At 37.1% G+C, this 16,722-nt stretch overlaps 1 protein-coding gene across 1 annotated transcript; it reads right to left on the reverse strand.

Moving 5' to 3' along the window:
• Positions 1–4,693: 4,693 nt before the first annotated feature.
• CDC45 (cell division cycle 45) lies at positions 4,694–16,509 on the reverse strand. The gene is made up of 19 exons (XM_015644364.3): positions 16,375–16,509; positions 15,521–15,580; positions 15,129–15,221; positions 14,543–14,680; positions 13,820–13,963; positions 12,830–12,885; positions 12,187–12,235; positions 11,508–11,569; positions 11,071–11,121; positions 10,176–10,295; positions 9,668–9,799; positions 9,194–9,292; positions 8,788–8,949; positions 8,445–8,583; positions 8,074–8,157; positions 7,481–7,599; positions 6,984–7,060; positions 6,366–6,432; positions 4,694–5,708 (listed from the first exon to the last, which is right to left on the reverse strand). The coding sequence occupies exons 1-18, from the start codon at positions 16,423–16,425 to the stop codon at positions 6,368–6,370; spliced, it is 1,701 nt and encodes a 566-aa protein (XP_015499850.1). The 5' UTR covers positions 16,426–16,509; the 3' UTR covers positions 4,694–5,708; positions 6,366–6,367.
• Positions 16,510–16,722: the final 213 nt, after the last annotated feature.

The following is a 16,722-nucleotide window of genomic DNA, read 5'->3' on the forward strand; positions in this document are numbered from 1 at the left end:
AGCATGCTTGGTCCAGGACATGCTGTATTCTTGCCATTTGAGTCCTGAATTACTACACTGACCACAGCAGTGTTTAAAGAAAGCACCATTTTACATGCTCCTTCCTTCTAGACTCCTGATCCAGTTAGACTTTCAGATCACACAGTAGGTCATTATTAATGGCATATTTATTTTGAGAGCCCCTTGGTCACTCCTTTCAGCAAATAAAAACATACTAAGAGCTGACTGTCCCTGTGAATTCTTTCCAATTCAATGGCAGGTACCTCCAATTTTCCACTGACATGCTGCAAATGAATGATTAAATGAAAGTAAATTCCACTGAGCTAAACAGTGGAAAGAGACACCAACACCACAGAGACTGGAAACATAGACAAGCTGCAGCAGTGAGAAGAGGTGACCCTAAGTGCTATAAAAGACAGCACCCTTTTGTTATAAGGGAGTATTATCTTTTTTGCAAGGGCCAGAAAGGAATCATCTCAATTAAAACTGGTTTTGAAAAGAAAACAAAGGACCCAGAATTTCATGGTACTTGTCTAACACAGGCAACCTAGTCATTAACCTGAAGGAATACCCATTGAAGTCATCTACAGTTCTTAAGCAAGTGGTAAAGTCTTCAGAGAAGGATGTTATTGAACCAAGGAATAAAAAAATCCCCAGATCTCTTAATAAAATAAACCCAGATCCGGCACTGCAAGGAACTATGTTGTGATACAGCTTGTGTATACATTTTACCTTAGTTTAGTTCATGAGATATGATTAGGCTTGCCCATAAATTCCTATGGGATTGGTTCTAATTCTGATTTAAGAATGACTTGTGATCCTTCAGCTCATTGGGAATAGCATGCATCAGCAACTCTGCTAAATGCTTGTTGCAATATCAAATTACCAGACAAATCTTTATCTCTGGTTATTGAAATCTTACTGTATTGTCCAGATACACACCAGGAGCAGACAGCAAGCCAAGGTAACACACACCAGGATAGCAACCCAGCAGCCACAGCTGCCGTGAGGGGGCAGAGGAAGTCAAAATTATTCTATCACACAGCAGCAGTGACTGGGAAACCCACATTCTCTGCTCTGTCAGACCCAGGGATGTCATGAATTTAGGTACCATGAACTTAGGGATTTCTTGCCTATTTTCAACGTTTGACCTTTGCATTTCTTCTCTAATTCTGCCACCTTCTGAACGACAAAAACCAAAACTCAAATGCTTTAAAAGAATGGTGTCCGGTCTGAAATAAAAAGCTCCCACAATTTTCTTTCCCTAGTGAATGTTCTGCAATATTTCCTGCTATGTGTGTGTTTATAGCCCAAATGCTTGTACATAGAGGTGGCATTTTTGAGTTCCACTCTGGGCAGCATATTTTTCAGTTCTTGAATCTGCTCCAAGGGAACTTTCAGTACCACCTTGAAGCCAACAATGGTACATGAGTGCCAAGAGGGATTTCAATTTTTCCATTTAAAGAAACAAACATTTCACTGCTTTCTTTCCCTCAAGCCAGACTTCCTCAACAAAGGAACTTTCAGAAGAATGTTTTCAAGAATATCCTTCTATGAGGGAATTAAAACCATCAAAACCATTGACAGATGTACACTAAAATCAACAAATGATACTGTTTTTTTGCCATGAGTCCTGGTATTTTATGTTTTGATTCCTCCTCACTTGTGATTAGTACATTTCTCTTTTAATAAGCACTGTTCTATACTGCTCCCCTCTCTACAAATTAGCAAACCCTGAGAGGCCAATTCAACACAACAAAACCATCTTCAAAGAACTCCTGTACAAAAGAGACTGATTTTAAAACTTCCTCTTCTGGACTTTACAAGTGGGGTACTCCAGACTAGTGATGAGAGTGATGTAAAGTTTTATTTCTCTTGTATTTCTAGACAGGTGAGCACTGAAAATGTCATCCTGAAAACAGGAGTGGAAAAAGTGGTACATAAAAGATGGTCAAACATGACAATTCTGAGGTACTTTTCCTACTTGAGTTCTCTAGAGTACATAGGATTTAACTAACCAAACAGCTCTCCTGCAATCCATCCAGCATTTTAAGACTGCAATGGCTGTCTCAGACCCTGTCAGGTTTTCAAGTGATGATTGCTATTTACTAATATAAATTCAAATTGTTGATAGAGCAGCTAAAACCATCAGATTCTGAAACACCTCTGATTTATTACATCTGCCATGAAAGTAGAGCAGTAGGTTCTAAGAGAGTAGTCACAGGGAATAATAGTGGGAAGAAATAGCATATACTGTACCTAAATTTGATATTGCTCATGAACTAGAGCTCCTGTTGTTGTTAGAACCAGCTGTATTTTCATCTCAGTATCAAAGCATAAAAATCTGGTGATAAACACATATTCCTGTAGATCAAGGCAAAATCCCCTAATATCTCCCAATATTCAACCCAGAAATATTTTCTGTCCTTTATAATAAAAGGTTTTACAATAGCAAGTAAAAATAATGACTCTTTGCAACATAATTTGCTTAGAAATCATTATAGAGATTTTAACTTCCAGTAATAAGAATGATCAGCACTATTACACTGTTCCATAGGGTTGTAGTTTTTCATACAATATCTAGCTAGGCTGCAGATCTGCCCACCACAAAATACTGCACAGGCTGGAATTTTGCAAGGATCCAGGAGGAAGCGAATCCAGATTTCCAGATAACAACTGACAGTGAGCAAATACACAGCAACCACACCTGGCTCAGGATGGCCTTGAGCACAAGGACTGGGACACCACTTGTTTGTGTCTGGGAGGAAACATCAAATGCAACTGCTTTGTTTCTCTACCCTTCCCTAGCACCTGCTTCTGACATTAGAGAGGCCAAGAGCTGACCAAAGCCCACTGGCCTCCCTCTGTGGCTGTTTTTGCCACAAACTGGCACAGACCATGTAGGTCCTTCATACAAGGAAGTTATAACATTCCTTAATTTTCTTTTTTATTTTTTTTTTCCCTAAAGAGAAATAGGAAAGGAGATAAGAATTCTTACCCACTATGCAGCCAATTGGTAAGTAAAAGTCTATTAAATCACCACAATTCTTTGTGGAAAGGGATTCATTTCAATTCCAATCAAATCAGGTCCTTACTTTGCAATTTCAATTATGTTTAAATTTATCACCCCAAAAAGAAAACAGTCATGAACCACTGAGCAGGAATGGTATAAATCAGCTTGTTCAGCTGCCTCAGTACTTCAGTATTTAAGGACTTTCATAATTTTATTTTGTTAAGAAAACAAAAAAAAATAAATTAAATGATTTGTTTCATATTGCTATTGTTTTCAGATTAGCAGCAGCAGAAGTATTTAAAGAACTGATTAGGAAGCCATTATTACAGCAGCAAAAAAAATGGAAGAGTTACTGAAGCTTCAATGTAATCCTTAAGGAGCCTTTTTATTTGCATTTGGACATGGCTAGGTGGAATACGACTATATATTTAAGAGGCTAAGTTGATTTCTCAGTGCTCTATTTATTTTAAAATGACTCATTAGAGCCACTATTTCTGTGGGATAATCAATCAAAAGCATATTTATCTCTTCAGGCAGAGATGTCAAGTGACCATTTTACTCAACCTACACAAATTTCAATGGATCACTCAAACCACCAAGTTACTGCTGCTGAATGAAACTGCTCCACAATTTCCTCATACAATTGTTCTCCAGGTAGTATAGCATAATTCTATGGCATAAAATAAATTACATAAGCATTGGATTCTACTGCTCACATTGTAAAATGCTGACGTGCAAAATGCTTATCTATTGGCAGAGACTTTTTCAGGTGTCCATATAGATTTAATAACTTTCTTTTTACACAGCATTCCACACTCCTGACTGATTTATGGCCATATTTGGATGACCTGGGAATCAGTTCAACAGCTTTTCAATTCTAAAACTTGCAAAAGTGTTCTTGGCATTTCCAGCAGATCTTGGGAAAAATGGAACCTTAAAAACCAGCAAAAACCAACCAACCAACAATAACAATAAAGAAGGGACAAGGAAAATTTATGTTTTATGTTACACATGTTTGGTTGAAGAACCTAGCAGCAAAGCAATTACCAACACATCCCAGAACAAAGCTAGCTCCTACTCCTCATCCTCCCAGTATCACACAACATGCTGAAGGTTAAAGGGTGCTTGTGCCTGAGAATTTGTCCATTTTTCAGTATAGTCACCTAGTAAAAGAAATCTTAGATGTACAGTAGGGCTGAACTAGATAGTCACTAAATGCTGTGGAAATGGCAGTGATTCTTTCATGATAAATGAAAGAATTTTCCTACCTTTATCTTAAACTTAACTCACTCAGCAGTTTGCAACTGAAAGATAAAGTGAAAATATTTAGAAGTGCACTTCAGTGTCACTAAACACTCCTTTTACATATTAATTGGCCTGACACTACTTGTTCAAAATACAGCAAAAACTTCTGTGTTTCCATTTCCAGAGATCTAGGAAAGCCCAGGAAGGTAGTTCAGAAAAGGGATAAAATTTCTGTATGCTGTGTAAAACCCAAAATGTGCTGGTAAGGGACGATATGATTTATTGCTGATACTACCTAGAAAGCATGCAAAACCAAAAGGCAGCATTACTTTATTTTAGGAAACACAATTTTTTGGCCATCCCAGCTTGGCACAGGGATTTTTACTCAGATAAAGTGACAATATAAAAAAAGATTTTAAAAAACCCAAGCCAAATTTTTTTTGAATAAAAATAGATAGTTTAATTAGGTTTCTGTTGGCTACATTTAAATCACATTTCATATTAAATTAATCTGTATTAAAATATGTACAAAGAATGATGTAATGATACACAACCTCTATGTATTCATAATAATACATGAAAACATTGAAGTCACAGTGAATTCAAGCAAAAAGTTCAAGTAGGAGAGCATTCCACATGTACACAGCCACCAAGGCACAGCAGAATAAGGCCAACAAGCCATTTCATATGACCAAAGTAAAATGAAATCTGCTATGGAACAGGATAAGGTAATCTGTCAATATTTAGAGTTCTAGTCTACACAGAATTATCATAGTACTTCAGCCTCCTTCCAGGAAAATTATTCCCAGAGTCAAACTGCAAGTGACATTACAGTATCACAATGCATTACACCAAAAAGGCTTTATTGACACTGGCATTCCCTGGATTTTTCATTTGGTATTTGGCAGTTACTCAGTATTTGGATTTTAAAAACCCTAAAATCTTAAAACTCCTCTCACAAAACAAGTCTTTCAATTAAACTACAAGACTTCAATCTGATAACACTAACAAACTTCAACATTCTAGAACTTCAAGGAGTTTCAGTTTGATTAAAAAAATAAAAAGCATTCTAGACAATTTTAAAAGCACATTTGAGTGATAATATAAATACGGAACTTCAAAACCTATTTTTTGTTATCAGTCAACAACTCAATATCGCAAGAGTATGTCTACTAATAAAAGCAGGCTTGATAAATAGAAATCCAATGTACAAATACCAGGTGACAGCTTCTGCCATTACCAAGGTGGGATGTTTAGAAAAAGAAGAGTTCAATATCTTTGTGCTGAGATCAAAATCCTTTCGACCTCCCAAAAGGCATAAAAACACCAGTCCAGGCTGTACCGGTACCTAAGATACATCAAAACTGCAGCACCATGAACTTTGGAACAGCCAAAATAATTTCAGAGGGTCTCATCCTCAGCTTCCAGCACAAGAAGCCAAAAGGCACCACTGTATAACAAGAGCAAAAGACAAAACAATCAGTAGTTAAAGAGCAAAGAAAGGAAAAAATGGCTGTAGAAATCCTGTAAGCCATGCATGTCTCTGCTGTCTAACAAGCAGCTCTGAACTAGTTCACTGCTTTACTAAGTACAGATAAAATCTTATATCCCCATCTCTGTTCCAGGTAAAAACTACACATCAACCTAGGCTACAGCTCTAACACTGGGAAAGAAAAAGGCAAATTCTGCATTAACATCAAAGCTAGTGGCACTGCTGAGGCCCAAATTCCATCCCAAGCTCAAACTCAAGCATCAGAATTAAATGTCAGTACCAGCATCAGTTACAATTAGCTGATATTGCCATTTCTCTCACAACACAAACAGATGCTCCTTTTCCACCTTAAGTTAAAAAGCCACAAAAAGTTAGAAACAATGACAGAAAAGCTCATGGATGATGAAACTTAAATACATCTCTTCTCTAGGGAGGAAAAAATTTTGCTTACACACTGTCTGCCTCCTCCTCCAAAGGAAAACAATTGTCTTGGTAAGAAACTCTTATCTTCAATTTATATTTTCACTAAAAGTTGCCACACTTAAAAAAAAATATTCTACTGATAGTAGCAGGTTACTTGTAATAATTTTTAAATTAATCCATACAGTGTCTTACCTTTAGGACAAGAGAGAAATTAGTGCATCCAGAAATTTGCTCCGATCTTCAGTTTTCAATTCGATTACTAAAATATGAAATATTTTATTACAGGACGCAAATAACTGAAAGATATACTAGATGTCACACTTGAACAATAAGCCTGAGTATGCTAATTTCTATTCTTATTCAGCTTTAAGAGGGAGAAGCTATTTGGACAAAATGCAATGGATACTGTTTATCTTGTGCTTAAATCATAGCAAACTAATTTCTAGGTGGACACTACACAGTGGAGCAGGCACTTCTTAAATTTAAGACTATTTCCTTGTATGTTCAACATGTATGTATAGATAGATATTATTTAGAAAGCCTGTCTCTTTTTTTAAGCACGTGCAAGATAGGCTGATTTCTCTGCCTAAGTTACCGTACTTGATTTGGCTGCTAAATTTAAAGCCTTCACACGTAACATCACGGACTGTAAAGTGAAGTGCATGTGTGCAAACCGTCAGTGGATGCAAAATGCTGCCTGGCTCCAAAAGCTGAGCTGCTTTGAGCTTTCTGCAGCAGGAGGCAGCGCTCGGAGCCCGGGCCGAGGCTGCACCCGCAGCAGCACCGCCCCCTGCGGGCCCCGCTACTCACTCGACATCTCGAAGTGGTTGTGCAGTGTCCGTGAGTTGGTGCTCTCTGCAGCCTTCTCGAAGGCTCTTCCAAAAAAGCTGAGGCAGGAGCAGAAAATACGAATGAGCATCACAGGAAAGGATGTTTACTCGGGTAGGAGCAGGGAACTTTCTCCTGGCTGAGAAGTGGAAATGGCTTCCAGATGTTTTTACAGGTGCCCTGTATTCAACACCTCACTTGTTCAGGTGCAAAAATCTTTACATTGAAGGCTTTTAGAAATGAAGTCACAGAGCATATAATGAACTATGTACCCTCTTTTAAGAGGGAAGGAAAAAATAAAATATTGCCAGGAAGGTCTTGAAGATCTGTATCCTCTCTCTAAGTACCTCATGCACACTGTATACAGGTGTGTTTTTGAGAAGGATACAATTCAAGTCAACATAATCAGTGCTAAATAGGTATAGGAAATATATAACTGCTTCAAAGACAGGTCTAGAACTTGTAAACACTTTGCTTACTTCTTCTTGTCCGAGCTTTCTGTCTCTGGAGGAATCCCCACCATGATCACAGTTCCCTGTTCAACATCCAGGGGTGCAGCCATGACCAGGGGCAGCAGCTTGCAACGTTTGTTTTTTGTCTGGAAGTCAGAAAACCTCTTTGTTACACAAGGTTCAGAAGGCAATTTAATATCAGTTCTCCATGTCAGATAGCACTACAAAGAGCAACCTAAGGATACAGATACTCTGCAGTTCAACAGAAGGTGGTTTCTTTACAGGATCTCTTAATCCACTTGTTCCTTACAGTAAAAGTCACTTTAAGGACTAATAGAAATTTCAGTGATGCACTCCCTCAAAACTTAAAAAATTACACAGATGTTTAGATTGCAATTATCTTAGTGATGAAAACCCAATGCTATGAAGTCTTTAAATAAGTATCTTCCCTAGAGCAGCATTCAAAAATATGCTAAAATCATCCAATCAATCAGCAGGAAAACATTATTAATAGTTTCCTATAATGCTTTTAATAATCAACTAATTAAGAAGTACCTGACAGAACAATAAATATTAAACCAGCCAGAAGTTTGTTAGTCAAATGCTTTTGATTTACTTACAGAGCAAATGAATGATTTCAGTAAGTATTTACTAAGCAGACATAGAGACACCGGTCTAGAAAACAGTTTCACATCTGGTGTGCCCTAGAAAAAGAAGAATTATTTCAATTACAACCCAAGATGATTCTTACACTTACTTAGTTTTATAATCTACTGACAAGCCTAGAAGCCATCTCCTGCTTGTGAGGGTTGAGTCTGCCTTTGGGAAGTTCAGAGCAATGTCAGTATTGACCCATCAGAGGACAGCACAGTACAGAGACACAGGCTCTTTCTTATAGAGTAGTTCTTGCTGTGTCAAGCACCTAGGGAAACTTATTCAAAGATGATACAGTCAAAAAGGAGTCAAATGAGAACCCAAACAGAATTCTGACCTCCATGAGGGAGCAGTAGAGAAATGGCCCCTGAGAAATGACAAGGTTGGTGCAAATACAGCTGGCCACTGTCTGCTGAATGGCACGTAATTGTTTTTTGGCTAGGTCCAGTCCTTGGTGCAGCTTGTCCAGGTTACCCCTGCAACAAAAAGAATAAAAATAGAAACTTTCTTAGTAGAATAAAGTTTTTCACATAAAAATTATATCTAAACACTATTCACAGGGATATTTTGATTTTTTTCTTCAATAGTTTATGAAGCAAGAATTCATATTTCAGATCCATAATCCTAATACATTTCCCTAAATAAAATTGCAAAATACTGAAGAGGCATATTTTCAGTACCTGGAGAGACTGTCCAAAGCCTTAATGAAATTAGTTGTTTCAGACCCCTCTTTCTCTATGTTCTCCATGAGAGAAGTTGTTGCATAAACTATGTCACTTGCTGAGAACTTGTTCTTAAAGCCAAAATGAATGCTGAAAGTCTGAACTCGTAAATCTTTCATTCTGCAAAATTAAATAAATACAGGAAAGTTTATTATCAACATTGACCAGCTGTCTTCCCCAGTATGTCAATCTTAAGACCATGAAGAAAAACCTTAACCTAACATTTGCAACAAATCTAGTGTTACTTTGCCAATCTAAGAATCATATTTTTAAAAACAACATATTAGATCTTCTTCATACAAAAATATTTGAACTTAATTGAAAAGTATTTTCAGATAAAACCTTTGTATTTAAAACAATTTACCCAAATTTGTTTGCAGATTCTTCAATCATCTCCCGAAGATTTTCTTTCAAAGACATGTCCATGGAATTAAATTTCTGTTTCACTTGCTTCAAGGGCAAACTAAGAACAGAAGGAATAAATTCATTGACAGGTATGCCAGAAGAAACAAGTGTTTTACATTTTTCTCATAGGACATTTAAAATTGTTATATAATTTAACAAGGTTAAGTTTGACTAAGCTTGTATGCATTCATTTCTTCAGTCATTGAAAAGTGGATGCAAGGAAGCAAAGGTTATTTTACTGAGCTGCCATTCCATAAAGACATACAGCAAGTGTTCCTTGTAAACCAATACATAAGCTGTGTGACTCAGAGACACTGCCAGCTATTCAGAGCCCCACAATATTTAAAAACTGACAGCTTGAGTACCTGCAAGCTATGTTCTGAATATTTTCCTGTAAGTCATTGAAAAAAAAATCCAGATTTTTATAACTCACCCCATGTCAGCCAAAAACTCCTGGAGCCTCTTCTGCCCTTGTACAGACCAAAGCTTGAGGCTGGCAGAGGTGTAGGAGGTGTTACAGAGACTTTCGTAGAGAGACCAGTGCTGGTACAGTGCCAGGCGCAAGCTGAGCAGGAGTTAGGGCAAATAATTGCAAACACAAATATTCTCTGACCCTACAAACTCCTCAACTAGGAAAGGATTCAGCTGCCCTTACATATTGATATCTGTGCTGCATAAAATGCAGTGAATAGCTCAGGTGATGTAACACAAGAGTAGCAATGTGGACTTGTAACCAGTTCTGAAAGGTAAGCTGACCCGAAGCCCCACAAGCTGCTGAAAGAGGGATTCATGTACAACAAAACATTCATCTTTCCCTTTATTTTATTTCCATTCTCAGCAGAGATGGTGTTGGGATTTTTTTTTCCCCCCTAGATAAAAACTCCAGAGGGGTTCACCAGAGGGGTAAGTGTGCATTTTCCCCAGACCCTCTTTAAGGATACTCATATTCAAATGCAATTCTCATGCAGTCAATGGACAGAGAATTCTCTTCATCCTCGTTGCGGTGGTTGTGGCGAGACACGTGGCGCTGCAGGATTCCAATGTCAGTCACATACTTCATCCTGAAACAAAAACAAGCTGGTCACTTCACTTTCTGCCTGGGAATTTTTGGTTTTGATTACAAGAAAATAAAAATGCTTCCTAAACTCAGCAGCATGAAAACTGTAGATACATTTTAAACCCTCCCAACTCATTAAATAATGTTTTTTCAATATTAATCTTTTTATCCAGGCAATTAAAACAAAAAAAACCCCCGAAGAATAGACTGACCAATGAAATCAGCTACTTATTACATTTATCTCTCTTAAAATGTCCATGTGTTAGTGAAAATATAACACCAGAATTAAAGTCTACACATGGTAATACTAGAATTCTGATCATATCTAGTAGGAAATAACAAAAATAACAAAAAAAAGAGGAAAAAAATCTGAAACTTTTAAACTAAAACTGTAAAGGAACCTGGAGGATACAGAATATACAAGTTTCTTCCCTTAATAAAACTCTATTAAGTTCATGCTTAGATAAACTACCATTAAACACAATTTCCTCCCACGTTAGAAATGATTGATTTATGATTTTGTGGAAAATAAAGATAGTTTAAAAATTCTAAATAACAAAAAATAATTTTTTAAAGATATATATTCCTATTTTTGGAAGGCAACAGAAAACATTCAGGCATTAATATATTAAATATCACTGTTAATTACTTATATCTGTTATAATAATACCCTTATGTTTCCTGATCTCTACTAATTGCTGCTAGTTACTCCCAAAACCAAAATTTTACAAGATAGGATAGTAACAAAAAGGATAAATTAAAAAAAAAGATTTTCTTACTGAGTGATTTTATCTTGGACCCATTGATCTGTTAGGCCAACAATAGCCCACCTAAATTTTTTTTTTAAAAAGAAATAGAAAGAAAAGGTTAAACCAACAAATATTCCAATAGAGTATATTATATTTAACTCTAAATATGTGAGAGAGCAAATCAGAAACATTGTTTACCAGCAGTACTGAGAAGTTAATAACAAAGCTATCAACTATTATTCCCTCTTTTGCAGACATACACATATAGTACCATTCTCCCTTTTTCCATGCAAAACCTGTTGTTGTTTTTAATTAATTTACCCAGATGAATCCTTTATTTGAAGTCAAGCATCCTCTCCCTAAAGAAACTGGAATCTCATAGTAAAAGCAAATAGTTTTGGGAAATCTTGCCTGTCTTTGCAACAGGTTTAAGCTTCCAATCTCTAAAAAAAATTATGGAAACTTACCATAACATGTCATTCAAGTCCTCAGACATTATCCATGCCAGATCAAACATCACCATTGCAGACTACAAGAGGGAGAAGCAAAAAGACAAATGAACACAAGACACAGTTCCCTAAATAAATAGAACAGTTCAATCTGCCAAGTACCAGTACATGTTACTAAAGCCCTAGAAATCAGCCTGGAGTCTGACAATCTGCCAGCTTCCTCCTAAGATATTAAGTAGAAAGAAAAATATTCTAGAGAGCTCTGTAAATCTGCATTATATATAAAGCAAACACTTAACAAAATATAAATAATCAGAGAGGCCAAATGACAGAAAGAACAGTTTGATGTCCTAAGTGCTGTTTGGAATATCCTGACACTTGGAAAGAAAAACAACCTCCCTACATGCTCAAGTCTTTTTGTGACATTATTTTGTAAATAGACAGATACCGTTGCAAAGACCTAAAAAAAGCACCATAAAACATTAAATTAAGTTAAACTACTTGCATATATATATATAGGATGCAATTTATATATATAACAATGAGATACAAAAATAGAGATGCAATAATATTGCTTTATTGAATAGTGTTATTAGATAAGGATATAATTGTAATAGATAATTATAACATTGGATATTGCCCAGGTACCTTTATACTGTTACCTTGAAGTTTTATGGCAAACAGAGTTTATACTTACTGAGGTCCCATGGTATTCATATTGTTCATAATCAAAAAGAATTTCCCGTCTAAAATGGGGAAAAAAACCCACATTTAACTAAGTGGTGAACTGGTCATTGGAGCTAATTAAAAATATAAGCCAGAAATTGTGATTAATATTTAAATTTCATTTTAGTGATTAAAAATATCAAACTTGGGCTAAAAATTGTTTATTATTTTTTACTTATTGCATGGCAATCAGACTTCAGTAACACACCGAAATATACTCATAAAGCAAAAAAGAAAAATTTTTTACATCACTATTCCTCAAATCCCATTTTATCTGATTTTTTCCTTCTCATTCCTATTGATTTCAGTGGGATTGTAAAAGTAGAAAACAGAAAGAAAAATTTCACATCAAGATAGATAAGAATATTACAACCATTTGAAGTGAGCCAATGCACTTAGTGGTACTCAAATATTCAATTACTGTTTACAACTTTCTCCATTTAAACATTTTATTTTTATATATTAAATATCTCTCTCAACTTTCTGAACACAATTACAATTAAAGCATCTTGCAAATCACAGCTTGGTGTCTTGTGTTTGTATTCTTAACAAAATTTGAATCAAAGAATTAAAGAAAAAGATAGAAGCCACATAAGAAAAACAGATTTACGTACCTGCGTGCTTCCCATTCTCGCCTTTGTCGTCTTTTCATCGTCCTCTCTATTACCTCCTGTAAATTAATTTCCAGGATGTTAAACAGCTAGAAAAAATACCCTAAAAGATTAGCATCTAGACACCTCAATTATTAAACCTTAATTAAAAATTGTTAATCAAAATTTTCATTAAGAATATTTATTTCTTTTACTGAAAAAAAAAAGTATTGCCATTAACATCTAATTAGAAAAGTATTACCAAAAATATTCCCAAGGAACACATGTAACATCTTTGTGAAATATTTAACAGATCTGAGAAAAATCTTTGGTGTATTTGCAATTCTCTTTTGAATTGGGTAGCTTCTTTGGCTAAGATAATGCCCTTTTTTATTAGTAGGAAAAAATGTACAGTGCTAATGGGAAGACAACAAAGCTAACATGAAATATATGTTAAATCTAAGGATGTCTTTATATTAATTGTCCCTTAATGCTGGTCTCATGCCTTTGCTTGCTCCTGTAATATAAATAGAAAATATGCTACAAGTAACATGGCAAATTTAATTTAATGTGTACATTTAATATACCTTTGTTAGTTTACTGCTACAAGCACAGAGAAAATGCTTTGCTAAACTATTTGTGAGATTGTACCTTCTCAAACACTTTTTTTGTAAAAGGAGCTAATATCTAAACAAATCCTATTGCTGGACTGCCAAGTCCACAGCACATATTAGGAGACAGATCTCTCCAGTTCGCTGATTTTACAAAGAATTATGTATAAGTAAGTTCAAAACAGGTTTTTTTTTTTATTTGGAGAAAATATTTCTGTGTAGTTCAGATAAATAAATATTTTGTTTATGTGAAACTATCTGTTGTAATAGGTTATTTTTATATCTTGCACTTAGATCTGTGATCTAATGGAACACAATTGTTAAACTCAAATATTATTATGATGTAAAATATATGTAATAGCAGTTATTTTTCTTCCTTTCACAACACAGCAGTGAAACAAACCTCTTCAAAACGTCTGCGCTTCTCTAAGGGTTCTGAGCCATCACTTTCATTCTCTGAGTCCTCTTCTTCATCCTCATCATCTCTGAAGATGTCATCATAAGCAGGAACATTGAGATCATCATCTTGCTTGACTAACAGCTTAATCTAACAAGAATAAAAGTGTATTTTAGAGTAAGTATCATTATTTAGTGAGCAAAATGCACTCTAACTTAGTAAGAGAAACTAAAAATTCATTTTGGACTGTATTAATTCCTAGCATAACAAATCATTGGGTTTTAATACAAATACCATATTGATTTATTGAAAATAAGAGTAAATATACATATTTCTTTGTTAGAGCATTACTGAAAGAATGCTTGTTAAAATAATTTTTGCTTAATACTTTAAATTCTAGGTGCTGCTAGACACTCAGAGATAATACATGTTACATTCTGGAGGATGTTTATCCTCTGATTTATAGCAGTTTGATCTATAGCAACAAGATTAACAGGTGCTTACTACTCACAACTACCACATTGTTAACATTAGAGATTTTACAACTGCAAAAAGGATTTTTTTTTGGCATGTACATTACTACTGCAAATACTTATTTTTTTTATTTATTAATGTTGATTTCTGACCTACGAGCTAATGCTCTAACCAGTTTTACAAATACAGAAAAGCACTACACTGCTCACCAGCACACTGTGGGGAGGTGTTAATTATGAAAAAAAAAGCTTTTACCTGTGTGTCATTGTAAACATTCACTACATTGATGGGTCTGTGACTGTCACAAACAAAAAAAAAAGTGTCTTCTTCAGGCTGCAAGATTTCCAGGAGGTCAACATTAGCACCACAATTAATAAGAACAAAATATTTGAACTGCAAACAAAAGCAGAAAAAAAGAAGCTTGTTACTTAAGTTGCCAGGAAATGTGGAAAAATGAAAACACGTTTACAAAACCTCCAAAGCACTCATCATTGCCAAAACTTGTGTTTACTTTCTGATATTTGATGTCTCTGAGGCAGAAAACGCTTTTTAAGGCAAATTAAGGCACAATTCAGAGATGTTGGACATCCAATACCAACACCTTTATATCTCAAAATGTGCACAAACTTCATTCGACTCTATTAACATTATAGCACATTTGTTGGAGGTGACATTAAAAACTTGACAAGTTTATTACTGGTATGTTAAAATGTAACCACAGTTTTGAAGTAACAACTAATAATAATGAGCTTAAGTGTTGACATTTTAAATTTGGGAAGGGAAAAAGTTTATCTTTACAAAAAATAAGCTCCAGCTTAAAAATTTTCCAGTATTTTTTCACCTGATCTTTATGCTCCAGAAAGGCAGTTTCAAGTTCTTGCCACCCAGCCACCGGCACGAGTGTGTATTGCACATGGTCGCATTGAAACAAAGCCTGCAAGGGAGCAGCAGCTGTTAGCAAAGGGGAGTGGAAACAGCCTCTCCTGCAACGCTACACCAGGCTATGATTCTGTTCCACACAAATCCTTAAAATAAAGGCATCCCAAATGACAAATCTGCATAAGCTCTGAGACTACGACTCACCAGTTTTCAGTGCCATAGCTCATGGAATCAAATGTTACAAAAGCAGATTAAACTTTCCCCCCTTTCCCCAGTTCACACCCATTTATAGGATCCCAGGATATATATATTTTCTCCTACAATCAGCTGCAGTGATAATGAACCAAGACTTACTTGGAGGATTTTACAAGCACATAATGCATCAACATCTGAAGCAACAAGAAGAAGAACACGCTGTGAAAATAACAAAATAATAGCATTAATATAGGCACCAAATTGAGTGTGCTGGTACATGAAATGCATAGAACAGAGACACCAGAAATTCAGACAGAGATCATCATAAGCATAAAACAGGATTGCTTCTGAATGGACACTGCTACCAAAATTAATCAGGCTGTCCAACAAAATCTTCACCACCTTACCGTACACATCCACAGTGAACAGTTAAGTAAACCCTGTGTTAAAAATAAAAGCAGCAGACAGATGTGCTACAAGAAAGACTGCAAGAAAAACATTAAAGATGACAGAAAATAGTATTTAGTGCCTGGGCAAATAACACCAAAACGGTTAGAAACATATTTAAAGAAATCGTTCAAATGTTGTGGCGAAGCATGAGATCCAGAGCACACAAAAACACTTTAGCCGAAGGAGGTGAACCGTAAGTGAAATTCCTGGTGAAACCTCACCGTCCGGACGCTGCATTGCCATGAGAAAAACAGCCGGGAAAGGGATTTTCACGGCCAGGATGAGTGCCGGACCCGCCGCCCTCAGCGCGACCGCCTGCCCGGTGCTCCCCGCCGCCAACCCCCGCCCCGGAGCCCCCGCAGCGAGGCCACCACCGCCCCAGAGCACCGGAGCGCCTCAGCCGCCGCCGGCAGAGCAAACCCTGCGCCATGAGGCGGCGGGAACCGCGGCAGCTCTAAGTGGGGAGAGCCGTGACGGGAGAGAGCCCTAGAGGAAGCCGCTCCGCCCGCCGCCGGGGCGCTCGGGGTGCCACGCCAGCCCCACTCACGGCCCGCTGCCCGCACCTGGGTGACGACCAGGTCGTAGAACTCCCGGCGGCAGTCAGAGACGAACATGGCGGGAACGGGAGCGCGGAGCGGGAATGGGCGGCGGGTGCGCGCCGCCGCCGCTCAAACTGGGCGCCAAACCAGCGTCATATCCCATTGGTCCGCGCCTCACGGAGGGCTGGCCAATAGGAACGCCCCCGCTCCACCTCTGCACTCTCAGCTGCCCAATCCCTTCCGGGGCCTCGCCAATGGCATGCGAAGAAGGCGGTGACGATAGGCGCTACTGGCCAATCCCGAGAGAGCCTCGGCCGGAAAGCCCCTGCCGGGTCTTGTCGCCGCATCCGCCATCTTTGCTGCGGAAGAGTT

Source organism: Parus major, chromosome 15, assembly GCF_001522545.3.
Source record: "Parus major isolate Abel chromosome 15, Parus_major1.1, whole genome shotgun sequence".
In the NCBI taxonomy this organism is placed as follows: Eukaryota; Metazoa; Chordata; class Aves; order Passeriformes; family Paridae; genus Parus; species Parus major.

Excerpts from the sequence above, each read along its gene's own strand:
- CDC45 (XM_015644364.3), bottom strand. The coding sequence starts at position 16,425 with ATGTTCGTCTCTGACTGCCGCCGGGAGTTCTACGACCTGGTCGTCACC. Across the intron at positions 10,296-11,070 it reads GTCCAAGATAAAATCACTCA|GATGAAGTATGTGACTGACA; the intron begins GTAAGAAAATCT and ends TTTTTGTTTCAG. Across the intron at positions 8,158-8,444 it reads TCTACTGCTCCCTCATGGAG|GGCACACCAGATGTGAAACT; the intron begins GTCAGAATTCTG and ends TTCTTTTTCTAG.